This window comes from Acinonyx jubatus, chromosome F2, assembly GCF_027475565.1.
Source record: "Acinonyx jubatus isolate Ajub_Pintada_27869175 chromosome F2, VMU_Ajub_asm_v1.0, whole genome shotgun sequence".
NCBI lineage: Eukaryota > Metazoa > Chordata > Mammalia > Carnivora > Felidae > Acinonyx > Acinonyx jubatus.
In genome coordinates, this window is record NC_069394.1 from 29997620 (window position 1) to 30018382 (window position 20763).

Sequence of the window (20763 nt, forward strand, 5' to 3'; positions counted from 1 at the left end):
GATAGGCAATAATGGAATCGTTAATAAACAGGACTCTTCTAATAGTCTTATTGTTTCTACATGATTGTCTCAAGTTTCTAAATTTCTGAACATCTCCTGAAACTGAAGGCATAGAAAAGGAAATTTAAGCAGTACAAAATTCTAGCATATGGTCATATCTACAAACGTTCATACTGCCGTGGTTAGCAGTAAAAAAAAATCTTATCTTTTGCCTAAGGAGTAAATACATTCATTCCTACAGCAATGAAGGCAGGACCGAAGATTTCATCAGAATGAAATCAGTAGCATCAAGTGTATTCTCCAAACCTAAGGCACTAGATGTTTAAATCAGGAGTCTTTGAGGCTGGAGGGAGAGAGGAGGATTATGACTAAGAAATACTTGAGTGGAAAGTGAACTTTCCTTTAAAGAAACAAGGTCCCAATTTCTTGAGTACTGCAAGCAAAGGACTACAAGTTTTTAAAGTTTTTGTGGAGAAGAAACAAAGTCAAGAAATAACACTTCTGGGGATAAGCGAAAGCTGTTGGAAATACCCCTTTCACTCCGTACACTGAAGGCACGTTTTAATTTCAGCCTGCTAACAGATCGTCCTATAAAACAAAGGAAGACGTAAATTAAAAAGTGGCAGAGATGGGGTAGCTTTCGGGATGCGGCTCAAGTTCAAACTCAGCGGGTCAGAATCAGCAGTCCTGGCCGGTAGCTCAGGAAGGACGGTTTAGGAGAAGCCATCAGTCCGTCAGATGCTCCTGCAGGAAGGTCAGGGCAGAGGTTGGAAACGACCCCCGAGCGCCCGAAAAAGACGCCTTGGGGGTGAACACAGCTAGGCTCCCTGGCGCAGCGAGGTAAGGGGGCGCCCCCATCCTAGCCACTCCTCAGTTTAGCCAAGCACTCCAGGAAAGCCCGGAGGGGATTTGCCTTGGGTTGGGCTCGCTGGAGGCTGTCAGCGCTCTTTAGGACCACAGGGAAACCCGAGAGTTTCTGGCTTTAGGACCCAGGAACTCCGAGGCAGCCTGACACAGATGCCTTGGACCACAGCACCACCTACTTATAGAAGCATCCCGAGCCTCAGCCCGGCTGCATCTCCGTCGGAAAGTGCGCTCGTCACATCCCTTCGGCCTCGCGGGAGCGTTCTGTCTCCCACAGCTTGGAAAGGGAGAAATCCCTGATGTGAAGTGGCTGTGGAGTAGAGCCTAGGAAACCGCCCAGTTGGATAGGGACCCAGAAAGAGAGCGGTCGTGCCGGTCGCCCGAGCGCCGCACTCACCGGTGGGGACGCAGCATCCCCGAGGCTGCGGACGCGCCCGCCCCGCCGCGCTCCCGCTAGCGCCGCCAGCCCAGCGGACCGTGGGCGCACTGCGAGCCCGTGGCGTCCGCCGGAATCCCGGAGCTGCCGGGCGCTCCCGGCGGCTCCCGGCAAACTTTTCCCCAGCCCACGTGCTAGCGAGGCGCCTCGCTTCCCCAGCCCGGGATGGAGCGCCGCGCCTAGGCAAGCCGCACCGTCCGAGACGTAAGTGCCGCGGTAGGCGACCCGCGTCCGGCCACCGCGGCCAAGGCGCTTGCTTACCCCCACCGAGGGACCCAAAGGCCAGCGGGGGCTCTTTAAACCCTGCTCCCGCGGAGCTCTTTCCTTTCCCGGGAGCAGCCTCCCGACGCCCTTTCCCCTGGGTCGGAGTCTGTAGCTCCGCAGACATTGCGAATTCACTGATTGTAAATCACCCTCCCCACCAAATCGCCGGCAGCTGTGCTCTCGGGGTTAAACTGCCCCGCAGCTCGTGCCTGGCGGTGGGTTCGCGTCCCCCTCCCTCCCCTTCTTAAATTGGGACGCGCGAAGAGCCGGTTGTCTCCCCGGGGCGCTCTCCACTCCACGTCTCCTCGTCTCTCAGGTTCAAGGCTTGAGAGATGCTGACCGCGCAGAACTGACCAGTGCGGTCCCCGGGCTAGTGGCCACTCACCCTTTGCATCTTCCCCAGCAGCGCGGTGGGCGCCGGCTACTTGGATGAGCTCTCCAGTTCCCCGACTTTGAGAGGCGCCTGTCCCCCGCCCGACCGCCCAGATGCAGTTTCGCCTCTTCTCCTTTGCCCTCATCATCCTGAATTGTATGGATTACAGCCACTGCCAAGGCAATCGATGGAGACGCAGTAAGCGAGGTGGGTCCTACTCTGCCCGAGGTGCGTGGGAGCCGGTGGGATCGAGGAGGGGGCGGGTCGCGGCACTCAGGCGGGGGCTCCCGGGGCTCAGCTGGGCAGACAGTGCCCTCTACCTCGCTCTCGCGCGCCACCGCTCCGCACTTTGTGGGCCCCTGAGCTCGGCGGAACGCAGTCTTTTCCGTTCTCAGTAGGCACCGCGAGCGGGAGAGAGAGGTGCGGAGGGCCGGGGGAGCCCCGCGGGCGCTCAGGGCTAAGTGGTGCGGTCCGTAGCCGGTTCGTTGCCACGCTTCTACTCCTCAACTCTGCTCTTTCGCTCTCCTTTCTTATCGGGCATCCAGTTTTTCTTGTTCTTCTGCTTCTCTGTCTTCATTTCTTTTTGGTCCTCTTACCCATCTCCCGTGCAGCTCATCTGTCTCTACATTCCTCACCCACGTGCGCCCCAGATCGCTTTGAACACCGCCTAGTAGTGTGTGTGTGTGTGTATGTGTGTGGGAGGGCGGGCGAGTGAGCGAGCGCAAGCTGAGGAGGGGTACCAAGTCGAGGTGGAGGACCTAGACTTACAGGGAAAGGGAATAATTGACCTCTATTTCTGGAACCTAAGACTAGATGGGATGGTTTATTGAACTTTTTGCATTGAGCAGCAACTTGTACGCAGGGTTTCGGGGCGGGGGCATTGATGTTTTGGGGACAGGGCTGACTTTGCTCTCTCCGTGATACTTCCCGCAAAAGTAGCCGTTTATGTTCTCAATGAAATTCACTTGCGGCTTTTTAACCGCTCCCTTAATCTCCATCGCTTGTGTGCGCTGCAGGGAAGGCGAGGGAAGGCCTCCAGAAAGATTTCGGAGAGCTAGCTTTCAGGCAGATTTACTGTGCGCCCATTTCTGTCTGAGTCCTGCTGTGGCTGCAGCTAATCCAGCTGCATTTTAGGGGAAGGGCCGCTAGACACAATGAAGTCATCTGGGGGATTTAAACACAGCCTCAACACACACACACACACACACACTGTATTACCCGCGCATGGACGGTGCATAGCAGCCCCTTAGAACTGTCTTCGACTAGCAATTTGGACTTTGGCACAGTTAGGATTTGTCTTGAAGTTAACAAATTTCGAACCCCCCCCCCCTCGCACCCCGGGATCTAAACGTCGCACTCGACTTGTGATGTGATTTGTCTAGAACCCATTTAATAGAATCTCTGGTCCTGCACCCAGATTTTGGAGAGCGCTCTTCACGCCCTAATTTTTCATAGCTTTTTATAGGACGTTATTAAACTGGAGATTGGCGGGCCCAAGGGCAGAGCTCGGGGTAACTGGTGGTGTGCGATTTCCATAACCTCCGCTCTCCAGTTGACGCTACGGATCTGTGGTTTTTAAAAAGGCCACCCCTTCTCTTTTTCCCAATTCTGGCATTTGGAAAATGCTTATTTTCAGAAACCATTGCGCATAAAAATGCTAGGGAGAAATTTCTTCCCAGAAGCCATGAAAGTTTAATATTGATGTTCGTCCTGAAAAAGTCCTTTTCCATCTCCTCCTCCATCGCCCCTCCCCACTGCCTCCTCCCTCCACCTGCTATTTTCTTTTCAGGTATTATTCGCAGATCTGGCAATTTTTGGTTACACTGTGGTCAAGTGTGTTTGGAGAGACTTTCTCCCCACCTACCAGCACGCGATGCAGTCTACTTGGTCGGAAAAAAACTGACGTGCTTAAACTTTGTGCAAATATAGAAATTCCTAAGACGCACATGCCAGGTTGTTCGTTAGGTGACTTACTAATCCCGCGAGGTCTTTCTGATCCACACTGCCTGTCTCATTGTGGCCGAGGGAGGAAGATGCTAACATAACGTTTTAGTAGAACTTAACACGGCGATGCTGGATGGAGGACATTACAGCACCCCTGCGGCCAGAAGTGGTATTGCATGCGTTTCCCGGCCGTGCCGTCTCTAAACTTGGCCCTGTGCCGCCTTAGGTATCTGAGGCAAAACCTATTCATTTCAAAGCTGCTTGGCAAAATCTCATAGCAATTACCTTCCATGTCCCCCCCAAGTGCTGACACTTAGAAACCCAATTCTAAAGCGTGCAATAGTGACTTTTGCCAAACCAACCTTTCAATTTAATAAAATTCAACTGCTTTCAAGTACGTGTAAATTGGTAAGGGTGTAAAGGAAAAAAAATTTATCAAAGTTTGCCACTCCCCCCCCCCCCCCCCAACACACACACCGCCTTTTCTTAACAGATGTCCCTTTCCAAATTCCAAGTTTCTGGCTAAAATAACTACGGGTTTTAAAAGTGACCACACTATCTGTGCCAACAAAGGGTGTACTGTGTTTTTAATTAAAAGTGGAACTACTTGAAGGCCTGGCTAGACAGCCAGGGTGATAGTAGCTTTTCTGCTTTGCAAGAAAGCTTAGGGATTGCATTGTGAGTGTATTGAGATGAATAGAGATCTAACTCAGGTTGTGTGAATTGTCCCTCTTCACAAACTTAAGCTGGTTTTAATTGATCTCATGTCCACTGATTGATTCTACACCAATTGTTGTGCCTACCAAACAATTGGCTTTCCCAAAGGAGATTGATTTAAATTAGTTCTTTGGTGAATGCCTGACCACTAGCCAAATCATGTCAGCAGTGACAGTTGACACGCTAGAGCCTATTGTGTACCAACATTTCCCCTTTTCCCTTTGTTTTGGGTAGTGGCAGTTAAATATTACTTTCTAGGGAGAAAAGTGATTAGTACCTTCTCTCCCCCTCCCGCCCCCCCCCCCCAATAAAGAAGTGTTGTGGCTTAGAAGATCAGTTATTTTTTTTGGCTTTGTGCTACTGTGCAGGCAGCTGAGATCCCGGGATTGGTTAGACTGATGCCTGCGAGCTGATGCTTTTATTTTTTCTTCCATATTCCATCTGCAAATAATCAAACCTTCACTGTGGAGCACTCTCAGAACTCCTTTGGCATTATGTTTAGTCTGCTCTATGATCTCAGATGCTCTATAATATCATTTTCTTAATGAAATAAAATTCTTGGCAGAGACTAGATAATTTAGTCAGTTAAAATCAATTGCATCCAGTTTGGAATAGAGAGCAAATATTTAACTGTATGTTCTATTTCAAAATCTAGCCAGAGGACTGAGAGAATAGAATGTCAACCTTCCTACTTTTGGCCAAACCTAGTATGTGGGACAGATCACCATAAACCACAGTACCTACAGTCTTTCTTCCTCTTCTTTAGAAAAAAAAATCCTAAAATAAAAATGTATTTGATAATCACTCATAGGGCCTGGTAACAAAAATTTTTAATTAGGCCCAAACACAATAGAGAATGAATATCGTGTAGAGAGGAGACCCATGCTGATAGACAACTCATGTTTTGAAAAGCTGATAGACAACTCATGTTTTGTCTACATGGTAACAGTTGTAACTCCTTGGCCCCCTCACCCCACCCTCTTGTTCAAAAGTATAGTCATTATTAGCTACTATTAGCCCCCACTGCCTGTATCTGCCTTGGAACCACTTATGATTTATTTATATGGTAAATTGTGTTGATGTGTCTCATTCTTTGAAATGGTCTTAAGCCACATTTCAGGCTGACTTACCGAAAGATGGATAGACAAATTATAACTTTATTGCGGTTTCCGAGCTTTCTTGAGGTTGGAATGCAGTGACTTAATTATCTATCTCCTTCATTCTCTTTACATTTTAATCAGGGATTTGTGAAAACTTTTTGATACAACTCTTTAAAAGCAGCAAGACTCCCGGATATGTAGTTGGTGTTCCTGGTGGTCGGTTGGTAGGGGGCAGAGTGAGACAAGTGTTTCCTGCCTAGCCTTTTCCATACTAAAACCCCAGCTTCTCCCTCCCATAACCTCTCATTTTCCCTAAGATTAGATTTGGCTTCCTCTATGAAACGGAAGTGTTTATCACAAATAGTGTGGTATGTTTCTGGTAATCGAGGTTGGTGAGAAACATTTTCTCTTCTATGTTATCGGGCTACATAAAAACTTGATGAAGAGATTGGAGATACTTGGTTTTACAAGTACTTTTAATGCTAGCTTATTTCTCTTGGTATTCTTTCAAAAATACAAATGGCACTTGGGACATAGATTTACCTACACTTAAATGAAGAAGATTTAAAATGTTTTGTATATTAGCTTTTTAAAGTTCCAGAGTATTTCAGAAAATATCCTGTGATCTTTAACTTTGCATATACATATGTTCTTTCTTTACTTCTCTTTTGTTAATGGGCTGTTTTGTTCTTCTAGCATAATTCTGAGTTTTTCTGGCTAGTATCTTACCAGTGCACAGAGGTTAAAAATCGGCTGTGTCTCAACCAACATTTTGTTATGCTACTGAAATTTGGAAGCGATTCAGAATAGGTGATGTTCCCCCCAGGCCTCCATTTAATTCTGGCTTTCTTTATCTGCTTATAAATTCAGCTTGGGTAGAAGCCAGTATTTGTAGAAATCACAAGTTGGAAATGATGCTTCTAATTCCTTAATGTAAAACCACCTCTTGACTCATTCAGAGATGAACTGGCCAGTTTTTGGATCATCCAGGATACATTTTACTACATTCCTTCCAACCGATTGGCTTTTAAACCTTTTTACTCCCCTGGGGATCAGCACCCTTACCCCTCCTAAATGTAGGAAATAAATGACAGTCAAGTCATTTGATAAAACACATGATAACCACTCTGCTAAAAGGGGATGATAAGCTCTGGGATGAAAATAGTTTTAAATTTTCCCCCCTTTTTTCCCCCCAAAATGTCATGATCACTTTTTCCCATTATCTGCAACAATCAAGGATTGGTCATTAGGTACAGCGTTGCATGTCGATATTTACACATTTTCATAATTTTAGCTTGAGTAAATATGGAAGATGCTAATTATGAGAATTTATGAAATATGGAAGGTGCTAATTAATGCTGAAGAGCACATATAATGCATATAATTGTCTATGTGCTAGGGAAAGGATATATACACGTATAGGTGTATGTGTTTTCATGGGTGTGTAGAGAAAGAGATTGGGGTGGGATGACAATGGAGATTGGGTCTTCGGAACTAAAAAGGATTTTCACTCTTATTTCCCAGTTATTCTCTTGTCCTCTTTCTCAGACTGAATGACGGGACCAGGATGGGAGTGGAGGAGAGAGAATGAGTAAGGAGAGTGTGCTTTTATTCTTTCCAAGGCCTGCCCCTCCCCCATTCTTCTCTCTTCTAGGACCCGTCCATGCCAGTCATCTTTTCAAGCATGCTGCTTTCCCCCAAACTTAAAATTTTTAATTTCCTTCTTTCCCTTGCTTTACAATCTCTTCTTTTTAAAAAAAAATTTTTTTTTAATGTTTATTTTTGAGACAGGGACAGAGCATGAACAGGGGAGGGCCAGAGAGAGGGAGACACAGAATCTGAGGCAGGGTCCAGGCTCTGAGCCATCAGCACAGAATCCAACATGGGGCTCGAACTCACGGACGGAGAGATCATGACCTGAGCCGAAGTCAGATGCTTAACCGACTGAGCCACCCAGGCACCCCTACAATCTCTTCTTTTTCTCACTTGTACCCTTCCCTTCATTCCCTTGTATTCCCTTGTTAATAGTCCTGTTTCATTCACCCTTCAATCAGTTACAATCTGGTTTTATTTCATTCACCCTTCAATCAATCACAATCCACCATTTTATTGAAAAGTTTTTCTTAATGGTCCTCCGTACTTCTATTCACCTCATTGCAATGCCGCCAACATCACTACAGGCCTCTTTGACTCATTTCTCTGGAGAAATCCCTCCTTTCCAAAGAAGGGCTCTTCCTTTGACCAGTGACTTCACACTCTAGTTTTGCCTCCTGTATTTTACCCACTTCTCTTCTTTGGTCCCCTCATTCAGAGTAGGTGTACACCAGTGTTTATTTTCCTTTATTCTTTCCCTTGAGAGTATTTTATCCATCCCTGTATCTTCAACTGTTATTTCCATGTCACGTCCTTCAACTCCAGCTCTGACTTAGAAACAAATATAAATATTCTTTACTTCAGGGTATATTCCCCTCTCACTTCCCAACTACTGCCACATGGATAGATAATCCATGCACCCTCATGTATGGATAGATAGGACGTTCCATGCACACACAATCTCGACAACTCCTCTCCTCTTCTGTGCCCTCTCCCAAATGTTTTCTCTGCCTGTGTTTCTTACTCTGTTCATGAGGTTTGTGTGTTGAGGCTGGAAGCCTCACTGCAGTCTTTGCCCTCCCTAGTGCCTCTTATATCAGTTCATTGGGTCTAGTGCATGTATCTCAGAAATGTTTATATCCACCCCATCCTTTCTATTCCCAAAGATACTTCCTAGCTCACACCCTTGAGGATTCCTTATCTCCCAGCATCTACTACTTCTTCACTCCATCCTTCATGAGGCTGCCATGTTGAATTTTTCTCAACCACACATCTGATCATGTTATTTCATATTTATTTCTGTTAATAAACCCCCAAACATCGAGGTCTCCATACTGACAGCAGAGCAAGTGCCAGCCTCTTTCACACTGCATTCAAGGCTTTCCTCACCATTTAACCACAGCCCGTTTCCAACTTTCCACCACCCTGGAAGTGCCACAAGCTTAAGCTTTCCCAGATTACTCCATTTCCAAGCATACTATATGTTTTGAGGTTTTTAAGTTGTGGAGCATCTGGTGGTGCCCAGCTGAAGTCACTGCCTCTATGAAGCCCACTGGAATTTTCTGCCCTTTTTCTGAAGTCAGAATCTTATTCCCTCCTAGCTTTCTCGGCTTTCTGTGCTCCTCTTAAAGCATGCTCTTATTACTCCTTAGGCAAAATGTCTTACCGTAACCACATTTCAAACTCCTCTAGGGAGGAGCTTGGGGAGATTCATCTCCATATGCCCAAAGCAGGCCTTAACAGAGTGCTTCTCCACAAGCTGTGGCTGAACAAAAAGTCCTTGACTAAAAGATTTTGTCTGCCCTTGAAATAATTTTGGTAACTTGAAGTTTTTAAAAAAAACTCTAAGTTATTTGCACATAGTTGAAGTTTGAATGAATCATTAGATAATAGGCATAATCTCATTTGCTGTTCTTCATTTAAAGACAAAAAACGTTGCTACATAAAAGCCTCCCCAGTCCAGCCCTCACTCTGAAGTCTCTTCTGATAATCTTCAAATTTCATAGAGCACACTAGTGTCTGTTTGTATATCTGTATACCTGTTTATTAGTCGAATGATAGACATCCCACGTGGCAGAGGAGTTTGGGCCAGTGAAGGGGAAATCCTGGGGTGAGGATAATATACATATTTTAAAAGATTTTTTTCTAGATTGAGGGTCAATCAATAATTGTTCCCAAAACACTTTTCCCATATGAATAATCATTTAGAGGAAAATAAAAGAAAGCAGTATTTCTTTTCCTAAAAGGCAATTATATTAATAACCTACAAAGTGCAGGAAAAACATTCAATCCGCATTCTTGTCTTCTGACTTGAGTATAATCAACCCATGTAGACACGCCTATGAGAGACACAGGTGTGTGTGTGGGGGGGGGGGAGAGAACAAGTTCATTTGTAGGTGTCAATAGACCCCATAGGTTGTTTTTGCATAGTGCCTTCCAGGAGAGCATTGACCATTCACCATTTGGAGCAGGTGAGATCAGTTTAGCATAACTGGAAAGTAAACTGCTTACTGAAATGAGATTTTAAAAACTAATGGTTAAGTGGAAGAGAGAACTAGAATTGAGTCCTCCTGAATTCATGGCTCTTCTGTACACAATACATGTCCGACATAAACACTATTTAAAAAAAATCACCTTTGAACCCATTCAAAAGTCTTTTGAACTACAGACCTTTATGAAGCCTCAGAACTTCCTACAACTCCTAATTCTGCAAATAAAGTAACTAATATTAAGTAACTGAAGGCTGGATAGGTGGGTTAACTGAGGTGTAGGACCATAAGTGTGATCTGATTTTAAAAAACCTTTTTTTTCATACTTGTGTTGCTAAATTTTTTTTATTATACTTTGTTTTTTGTATGTGTATTTTTGGAACCCTGTTATGTCTTGAACTCCAGTAGCCAGAATAAATATGTGTGTCTGTAGGTGTGTGCCCATGCAGATGGGTGTGTCAGTGTGTGTGTTTGTAGATGTATTCATGTATTTTATGTGTACTCACATATATGTTAAACCATCATAATCAGAATAACCAACCAAGGTTAGAGAAAGACTATTAAATATTCTTTTACTCTTAAAATGTAGAGTAATTACAGGTAGTTTTCCTTCTCCTCTAGTTGCTTGGGGAAGACCTTTAAAATGTAGTTAAAACTTTTCAATTTTCATCACTTGAAGGCTGTTAAGAGCATTTAGAAAGTTTAGCTTACTTAGCACCTCTATTATTATTTTTACGGTTTATTTTTGAGTCAGAGACAGAACATGAGCTGGTGAGAGGCACAGAGAGAGGGAGACACAGAATCTGAATCAGGCTCCAGGCTCTGAGCTGTCAGCACAGAGCCTGACACGGGGCTCAAACCCATGAACCGTGAGATCATGACCTGGGATGAAGTGGGATGCTTAACTGACTGAGCCACCCAGGCACCCAAATACTTAGCACATTTCTTTAGAGCAGGCTTTCCTAACTTGGGGTCAAGAGATGGGACTGGGGTTTTTGTGAGTCCCCTGAAAATTAGGAGCAAAACCTTTCTTTTTAGGGTGTAGAGAGGAGCTAAAGCTTTCACTGGAGTCTCAACGTGGCCATGGTTGATCTGTTTCCTTCAATAGGTTAAAGAAGCATTGGTTAAAGTAATAAAAGGTAGACCTTCTTAATTAACATGATGCTAAATGGTTGTTTCAAATTGATATATACCTTTGTCTAAAATTTTATTTTCCAGGTATGGGTTTCCAGTCATTTGCCATATGTATATTTCACAATATGAAGGCACATCAGAGGCACTATCTCAAGATTTATCTCCATAAGTAATTACTTGGCTAGTGATCCCTTACTCAAAGAGAATGGATGTTTAATTCTCTCCATTCTTCTAAAAAGTTTGTGGAAGTGTGAAATACACAGAATAAGAGGTTTTGTTAAAACCCTCTTCTCATATGGTCTAATTTTACTTCATTAATAAAATGGTAATATAGAGTTTTTAGAAATTGCTCTTGCAATTTTCTAGCTGATGACACAGGCTGGCATTGAATTGATTCTTACATATCCTGCTGCTGGCTCACAGATTGGTCAAAACCAGGCAAACACACTTCCATTGAGGTCAAGTGGGCTTCTGTTAGGTGTTTGCTGGCTCAGTGGATTTTATATTTTTCTACGACGGTGGCTTTAGTGTCTTCCCTATCGCTGGATACAACTTGCCGACCAGCCACTCAGCGGTTAAAACTCACTGATCGATAGAGGGCACACTTTGCATTCTTTTCCTGTGCTTTGTTCTCTGAAGTTTGGTGGGATGTGTGCATACTTACTTCGTCCTGCAGGCTCAGGTGGGAAAACTGCTGTGCTTTCTCCAGTAAGATTGATGCTGTGATCATCTTGATATTCATACAGAAAGGGAGCAGGGGAAAAAGGAATAGAGGGTTCAGCTTTACTGGAGCATTTCTGGTTTGGGTCCCTAATCCTTTTTGATAAGACCTCACCAAAAGGCAAACGTAATCAACCTCCTAGTTTTAAGATCTGTGAGACAAAGATGGTGTCAACTTAGAGGTGGTTTCCAGCTTCTACAGTCACTTTAAAAACATGAGTTTTAGAATAATGTTTCCCATAGAGTGCATGCCTGAAAATTCAAGTAACTGGTAAAATTTGGAGTTGTCCAAAACCAACTCCAAATAAACACTTGCCAATTAATTGTCTGCCAAATTCTTGAATCTTTATGGAGAACATACATGGCTTTTAATCTCACAATTTTGCTTTTTGAGAATACTGAAAATTGTCCAATCTTTATTTTGAAAATCCAATGTTAAAGGTTCTCTTTCTTCATGTAATAAAGTCTGACAGGATCTAAAAATCCTCTGGCCCCTCATTGTTCACCTTACATGCTGTGTTCTAATACCTCCTTCTTGTAGATAAAAGCTGGCTTTTAATGTTGAGGGATTTGCTAGATCAGCATTATGACTTTGCATATTTAGCACACCTTTTTTTTCCAAGACCAGGTTTCAGTTTAGTTGAGTCATAGTGGGGTTGATATCCCAAAGTGATGGATCCTGTGCCCATTGTACCTCCCCCCCCCACCAGAGACTTTTGGGGTAACTATGACCCCTCCTTAGTCTTTTGGGGGTAACTATGGTATTTGTTGCTCTCTTCCACTACCATCATTGGTCTTTGGAGACTCTGCACTGAATGAAAAACCTTTGGAAGCCCAGTGGATTGAGAATTGCACCTGGGGCTCCAAGATTACCATCCTTAATATAAACTAAGGCAATTCTGATCTTTAACTTGTCATGCATTCGAGGTCGTTCTTGTAGGTAGAAGAATACTTCTGAAAAATTCTAATTTTTGATGCTTGAGTCTTGTTTTGTTTTGTTTTTTAGAGGTTCTTTGTCTTTGGAAGTGTTTATGTATGTGTGTTTAAGGGTCAGGTTCATAGGGAAATTGTGAGGAACTCTTAGGTGTTCTGGGCTCTCCTAAGTAGATAAGAAGTGGCAGAGAACAGCTGTATGTTGGATAAATTGAGAAAATCACCTTAAAATTTTCTATTTAAGGATCTGGAATCTGTAATTCTTTGAGTGAAATTAAGGCTGTTGTATCCATAGCATTCCTTCTACTGGTGAAAGATACCTGTGGTCACTGTCCTTCCTTCAGGTGAGTATAGTAGAGAAACTTTGTTAAAATTAGGTGACTAAGTAATTTTAAAACTCCAGTATTGTTTGATAGTGGACAGATGTGGTTCCCAGGAGCATGATTAGTGGGTTGGGGTTGGTTTATTGTGGAGTTAGGGAAGCTGTTTGTGCAACTTCTGGTCATCAGTAAGTCATACAGTGGCTGAGGTGATTCTTGACTGAATCCTGTCAATCACGAATGATTTCTTTGTCTCTCCTTTAAATAATACTACTCTGTAAATTGATCTAGGGGTGGGAAGTTCTCCCTTGAAAGTTGTTCAAAATTATGAATTTGGTGCAATGTAATTGTTCCCTTATGCAGAAATAAAAATTAGTCCTTTGCAGCCGCTATGGGTGATCAACATGATTTTGATTTGAAAGAGACTCAAGAGAATAATAACTATTGTAAAAGCTTTCGCAAGCTTCAAGTAATCCTCTTGTTGAATTCTGAGGGAAAGTTTTGAAGACATGGCAGAGCCTGGACCTAGAGAGGAGAAGAAAGAGGCAGGGACAAGATCACTCCTTTCCAAGACTTGTGGCCTGTTATGTGGAAAAATGATGTGATGTATCCCAACTTTTGGAGTTAGAAAAAAAAAATGAAGCTCCTAGGAAGATTCCAGCTGTGTTTAGGAAATTACCCACTAATGAAAGAGCCTCTTTCTTGAAAATCTAAATCGCTGGAAATTGCCCTTTTCTAACAACAACAGGTATTTCTCTTTTTATTAACAGAGGGTATTTCTTAAGAGTGTTGTAAAGTTGGTGACTGTACTGAGTGTGGAGGGACCTCTAAGGACCATTCATACCGCAAGAGCCATGACAAACACATCTGTAATGCATCTGGCATCTACTAGGTACTTAAATAGAAATTCTTGTTGACAACTATGGACTCCAATTATAAGACGCTTAGCTTTCTAAATCGGATACTAAGCAAAATTACTTCATTAGGTTCTGCATCATGCCTCTGAGTAATCATTTGAAACGTTTGTAATAAACAATACTGCAATACTATAGATACTGAAGCTTAATCTGAATTCCTAAAAAAGAAAGGCCTATTTCTCAATTCTGACATGACTCTGATGTCAATTTCTAGAATGCTTCATTTTAAGAAAGCTAGATTTCTTTTTTTTAATGTTTATTATTGAGAGACAGAGATAGAGCATGAGCATGGGAGGGACAGAGAGAGGGGGAGACACAGAATCTGAAGCAGGCTCCAGGCTCTGTGAGCTGTCAGCACAGAGCCCAATGTGGGGCTCGAACTCACTGGGCTCAAACTCACAAACCGTGAGATCATGACCTGAGCCGAAGTCAGAGGCTTAACCGACAGAGCCACCCAGAAGCCCCTAGAAAGCTAGATTTCAATGCAGCTATAGCCAGCATGAGTTATGCCATATAAATAATTTGCTTTCTTTAATAGGTTTACGAGACTGGGTGATAAATAAGTGTTTGACAAAAATTCATTAATAATAGCTTGCACTTACAAAAGCATAATTGCCTCTAAAAATACTTTTGGGAAAGGTAGGGAAATGCAGGTACATCATCACATGTTTCTTACTGAATTATATTTGACAGAGTGGTGAGTAATGGATTGTTCACTTTGAGGGACACCTCTGGTATAGTAAAGGAATCTCTCATCAGCCTTGTTTGGAATAAGGCTTTCTCTTTCTCTCTCTTTCTCTCTCTTTCTCTCTCTTTCTCTCTCTTTCTCTCTCTTTCTCTCTCTTTCTCTCTCTTTCTCTCTCTTTCTCTCTCTTTCTCTCTCTTTCTCTCTCTTTCTCTCTCTTTCTCTCTCTTTCTCTCTCTTTCTCTCTCTTTCTCTCTCTTTCTCTCTCTTTCTCTCTCTCTCTCTCTCTCTCTCTCTCTCTCTCTCTCTCTCTCTCTTTCTCTCTCTCTCTCTCTCTCTTTCTCTCTCTCTCTCTCTCTCTCTCTCTCTCTCTCTCTCTCTCTCTCTCTCTCTCTCTCTCTCTCTTTCTCTCTTTCTCTCTTTCTCTCTTTCTCTCTTTCTCTCTTTCTCTGTTTCTCTTTCTCTCTTTCTCTCTTTCTCTCTTTCTCTCTTTCTCTCTTTCTCTCTCTCTCTCTCTCTTTCTCTCTTTCTCTCTTCTCTCTTTCTCTCTCTTTCTCTCTTTCTCTCTTTCTCTCTTTCTCTCTTTCTCTCTTTCTCTCTTTCTCTCTTTCTCTCTTTCTCTCTTTCTCTCTCTCTCTCTCTTCTCTCTCTCTCTCTTTCTCTCTTTCTCTCTTTCTCTCTTTCTCTCTCTCTCTCTCTCTCTCTCTCTCTCTCTCTTCTCTCTCTTTCTCTCTCTTTCTCTCTCTTTCTCTCTCTTTCTCTCTCTTTCTCTCTCTTTCTCTCTCTTTCTCTCTCTCTCTCTCTCTTTCTCTCTCTTCTCTCTCTTTCTCTCTCTTTCTCTCTCTTTCTCTCTCTTTCTCTCTCTTTCTCTCTCTTTCTCTCTCTTTCTCTCTCTTTCTCTCTCTTTCTCTCTCTTTCTCTCTCTTTCTCTCTCTTTCTCTCTCTTTCTCTCTCTTTCTCTCTCTTTCTCTCTCTCTCTCTCTCTCTCTCTCTCTCTCTCTCTCTCTCTTTCTCTCTCTCTCTCTCTCTCTCTCTCTCCTCCCTTTCTCTCTCTCCCCCTCCCCCTCCCCCTCCCCCTTCCCCTCCCCCCTCCCCTCTCCCTCCCTCCTTCCCCTCCCCCCTTCCCCCTCTCCCCCTCCCCCTCTCCCTCTCTATCTCTCCAGATCATGATCTGAGCCACCCAGGCACTGCTGGAACTATATTAATGATGAGGTTGAAGACAGGTCGAAGACGGATGGCATTGCCAACTACACTTTTGCATGTTATGAAGTTGAACAGGACATTTAAATGTTGGCCAATGGGTTACAAAAGATACTGATAGCTGGGAATGACTAAATGAATTTATGAATGAAAATTTAACAGAAAAAAATGGAGAGTGTTTCTCTTAAGATCAAGGACACAACTATGGAGGATGAGGATGTTGGAGACCAGGGGTTATCGTTGATTTTTTTTGACTCATTCTGAGAGTATGACGTGATAGAGTTGCAAAAAGTAATTGGATACTATAAGAGGAATATTAACCTGGATTGAAGAATGAGGTAGAGGAAGGTCCCCAGCCCACACCATGTTCTGTTCTAGACATCCTTACTTTTAGAAGTGCAATGGCAGCACATACTATCCTACTGTATTGATTTTTAGGGCTGCTGTGACAAATTTCCCCAAATGAGGTGGCTTAAAAGACAAGAAATCAATTTTCTCACAGTTCTGGAGACTAGAAGTCCAACATTAAGGTGTCAGCAGGTGCATGTGCCCTCTGAAACTGCAGAGGGGGAACATCCTTCCTGGCCTCCTGCAGCTCCTGGAAGCCCCAGACATTCCTTAGGTGGGAGCAGCCTATTAACTCCAATCTCTGCTCCATTTTCACTATGGCTGTCTCCCCTCTGTGTCAGTCCCTCTCCCTTCTTCCAAGAATACTGGTTATATTGGATTAGGACCAACTCTAATGACCTCATGTTAACCTGATTACAGTTGCAAAGACCCCATTTCCAAATCCGTCTACATTCCTAGGTGCTGGCGATTAGGACTTCATCTCTTTTTGGGGTACACAGTCCAACCCACAGCAAGTCCTAACCTGTGACAGACATTTCGGTTCTTTCTATCCTCATTTTCACAACAATCCTGTGGAATTGGTGTTATTAACTATACTAATAACTAGTATTAATGGTACCAGAAGTAGAATGACTGCAGCAGTCCCATCTCTACTAGACTATGTGCTGCACACACAGGATGATATTACTGGCATCCCTGGAGTTGTGCACACAGTGGCCCTGGGGTTGAAGATGCTTTAGACCTGGTTCATAGGGTTTGGACTAAGACGTCAAATTCCTTTCCACCTCTGAAGTTATATGAAACTGCACCAATCTGAAGAACCACCTGCCTGTGTTGATTACTTTTTCAAATAACCATGAATCAAACTGACTTCTTATTCAGCTGAAGTTGAAAGATCGGTTTTACTAATTTCTTATTGAAGTTGACCGAATGCCAAGAGCTGTGAGCATCTTTTACGGAGCACTCCTGAAATCTCCATATTGTCTACAGTGCTTCTGGTGTTAGAGGAGTTTTCAATTCCTTTTGATTTTGAGTTGCATCCAGTATTGACATTGTCAAGGCACTTGTTCTATTCATACTTGTTAGCTACATATAAAGAGCTGATAAAACAGTCTTTTAAACGTTCTTTTTAATTTTAATTTTTTATAAATTTTTATTTTTGAGAGAGAGCACTAGCAGGGGAGGGGCAGGAAGAGAGGGGGGCAGAGGATCTGAGGCAGACTTCACAGGGACAGTAGAGAGCCTGATGTGGGGCTTGAACTTCTGAACTGGGAGATCATGACCTGAGCCAAAGGCAGACCGTTAACCAACTGAGCCTCCCAGGCACCCCTGTTCTCACATTTTAAATGTAAAATTTTTCGGGGCTCCTGGATGGATCAGTCGGTTAAGCAAGTGACTTCGGCTCAGGTCATGATCTCTCAGTCCATGAGTTTGAGCCCCACGTCGGGATCTGTGCTGACAGCTTGGAGCCTGGAGCCTGCTTCGGATTCTGTGTCTCCATCTCTCTCTACCCCTTCCCTGCTCATGTTTAATAAATAAACATTAAAAAATATTTTTAAAAAGTAAATGAAAATTTTCAAATGTATGCAAAAGCAGAGAGGGTACATAATGATTCCCCATACAGCCATCACCTAGATTGAATAAATACTGAGATTGTGCCACATTTCCTTTATTTTTTGGTTTCTTTTTTTACTTTGGTTTATAAAGCAAATGTCAGATATTTTGTCACTTTTACCTTAAGTATTTCTGAATGCATGTCTTACAAATAGGGACATTTTTTCCCCAAACCACAGCGTCATTAACATACCCAACAAAGTTGGTTATTCCTTGGCAACCTCCTTTAATCAAGGTGTAATCAAACTTCACCAATGGCCTTCGATGTTTTTATACAACTGCTATGTATGGATCAGCATTCACATAATACCCACTCGTACCTGGTTGGGATGTTCCTCGAATTCCTTTGATGCTAGAACAGTACTTCTCCCCTATTTTTCCATGCCATGGACTTATTGAAAAAAATCAAGTCAATTTTCTGCAGAATGGCATTCTGGATTTTTCCTGCTGCTCCCTTACTGGGGAGGTGGGTGGGAGGTCAGTTGACTTAGTCCTCTATCCTCTGTTTTTGTAAATTGGAAGCTCTCCTTGAAGATTCGATTCAGATTCGACCCTTTTGGCTAGAACACCTCACAGGTGGTGCTGTGTGCTTCACATTACACTGCCTCAGGAAGCACACAACATGCCGTTGGGCCATTCTTGGGAACGCAAAGATGAATCACTGGGTTCATGTGGTAACAGCCTGATCCCTCCATTTTAAGGTTCCTATTAACCTTTCATCTAATGGTTTCTTCGGTTGATGATTTTTGCTGACTCATTCATTTCATTAGGGTTACAAAATAGTTTCCCCCCCCCACTTCTGTTCTTTTCATATTTATTAGCTACAATTCTGTTTTATTTTTTTCAGATTAATTTCATTAAATGTTTTTAATATAGTTTATTGTCAAGTTGGCTAACATACAGTATAGACCGTGTGCTCTTGGTTTTGGGGGTAGATTCTTGTGATTCATCGCTTACATACAACACCCAGTGCTCATTTCAACAGTGCCCTCCTCAATACCCATCACCCATTTCCCCCTCCCCACACCCCCATCAAGCCTCAGTTCTCTGTATTTAAGAGTCTCTTATGGTTTGCCTCCCTCTCTGTTTTTATCTTATTTTTCCTTCTCTTATGCTCATCTGTTTTGTTTCTTAAATTCCACTTATGAGTGAAATCATATGATATCTGTGTTGACTGACTTATTTCACTTAGCATAATACCCTCCAATTCCATCCACGTCGCTGCAAATGGCAAGATTTCATTCTTTCTCGTTGTCAAGTAGTATTCCATTGTATATATAAATCATATCTTTATCCATTCATCAGTGCTAAAATTATATTTAAAAAGAACTGTTCTTTTTCAACCATAGATGTTTTGTTAATATGAAACACAGTTCTTCTAGGAAAAGCAGGCAATATGCCTAATCCTTCCCCTTTAATCGCCAACCTTCAGAAGAAGGAGTTGATGCATGTTTGGCTGGCTAAACATGATTAACTTCACTGCAAGTGTATAAAATGCTTTGATTTGTGTCAAGTCATTGCCTGTCAGACAGAGGAGGTGAAATCTTCCAGTAGTTTCTGCTTACGGAAACATTTGTGGTACAATGACATCAAAACAATCTTTTTGGCTTCTGCTAACAGGAATGAAATGCAAACCTTCTGAAAACCTGAATCCTATTAAACATCTTCTGATAATGTTTTCTGTTAACAGCCTTCAGAGACGCTACTGAGTGAACATACAGTAGCTTTGGCCTGGTGTAATCTGAGGCTCAGTGGGTGGAAAAACAGGACTTTGTGCTACTTAAACACTCTCTGGAAGGCTTAGAGAGGGAGGAAGGAAAATATTTGAGGAGATCAACTGGATGTTGTAGAATAGAAGTAACGTCACCTGAGAAGGATTAAGGTTTCCCCAAAGCTTGACCTGGTGACAACTAGCCACTTAGAATGTGCTCACTGAGGCTGTCAATAGCTTGTTTTCAGTTGTGCCATCTTGAATTTGCAGCGATATGAAGAGAGGGTCTAGAGATTGCATGTCTTCAGTGGGTAAGTGGCGGTAAAGTTGTAAAAAAAAAAAAATTAACATTCCTCTTACTTAAGAGCTGCAGCTGGCTCTAATTACAGAAATTGCTTTATCCATTAAAAACTTAGCTCATTGCTACCAATCAAGTTACCATTGGTATAGCTTTTATATTACCCAGTGAAGGATACCTGTGATATGTACATTTAATAGTTCAGTGGAGTTGAAGTTTGAAGTCACAGATATCTATGGCCTGCTAGAAAATTTGAATATAAACACCTTTAATACGTGGCTCACAAGAGCAAAGCTGCTGCTGGAGAAATAGTCTAGGTGTGTGCCTTTCTTATAGGTAAAGTGCCTTTATGGTACTTTTAAGAGTGCAAAAAGTATTGAGCTGAGGAAATTGGTTTTAAAGCCAGGAAAACAGAGTTGGAACGCACCTAACTGCTTTAACTGATTAAAGACTGAGAATGATTTTCTTCCCCTTTCAACCTGTATGTTTTTAAGAGAACAAATGAGCTATATCCACTAATTAGGGCTAGTAGTTCATGTCCTTCAGACCCTATTTGGTTTTGAAAGTTATTTTGGTCATAAACCCCCATCTTGAGACATTCAGGTATTTGGTCCTGGAAGCAAGACTTTACACCATGTCTCTATATGTAGTTTTTTTAAAAAAGCCACTAACTGTAGATCATTTCTTTTTAATGAAGTATAATTGACCTACAATATCCTGTTTCAAGTGTACGTCATAATTAGCTATTTTTATACATCTTGAAATGATCTTCACCATAAGTGCAGAATTTTTTTTATGGCTATAAATCCAATGTTTGCTCATTGTTGGAAATTTGGAAAATAGAACAATGAAGAAAACAAAATGACCAATAGTCTTTCTGCTCAGTGATCATGGCTATTAACATTTTGGTTTTTAACCTTCTAGATGTTTCTTTTCCTTCTACATAAATAGAAGATTTTAAAACAATATCCTAAACACATACTCGTAACTATTTTAATGACCTTATTTATAACTTCTGCATTATAAGTTCTTGTTCACCATGAAATTTAAAAATCCATTACCTTATTTTGGGGCAGTCTGTGCTGAAAACTTTTAATATTGAA

General features: G+C 42.5%; 1 protein-coding gene across 1 annotated transcript in view; it reads left to right on the plus strand.

The window, feature by feature from the left end:
- Nucleotides 1-1315: 1315 nt before the first annotated feature.
- RSPO2 (R-spondin 2) overlaps nt 1316-20763 on the plus strand; it is a 159074-nt gene continuing 139626 nt past the window's right edge. The window contains exons 1-2 of the mRNA XM_027064024.2: nt 1316-1504; nt 1971-2144. Of these exons, the coding sequence (XP_026919825.1) occupies nt 2051-2144 (94 nt within the window). The 5' untranslated portion in view covers nt 1316-1504; nt 1971-2050. The remainder of the gene's footprint in view (nt 1505-1970; nt 2145-20763) is intronic.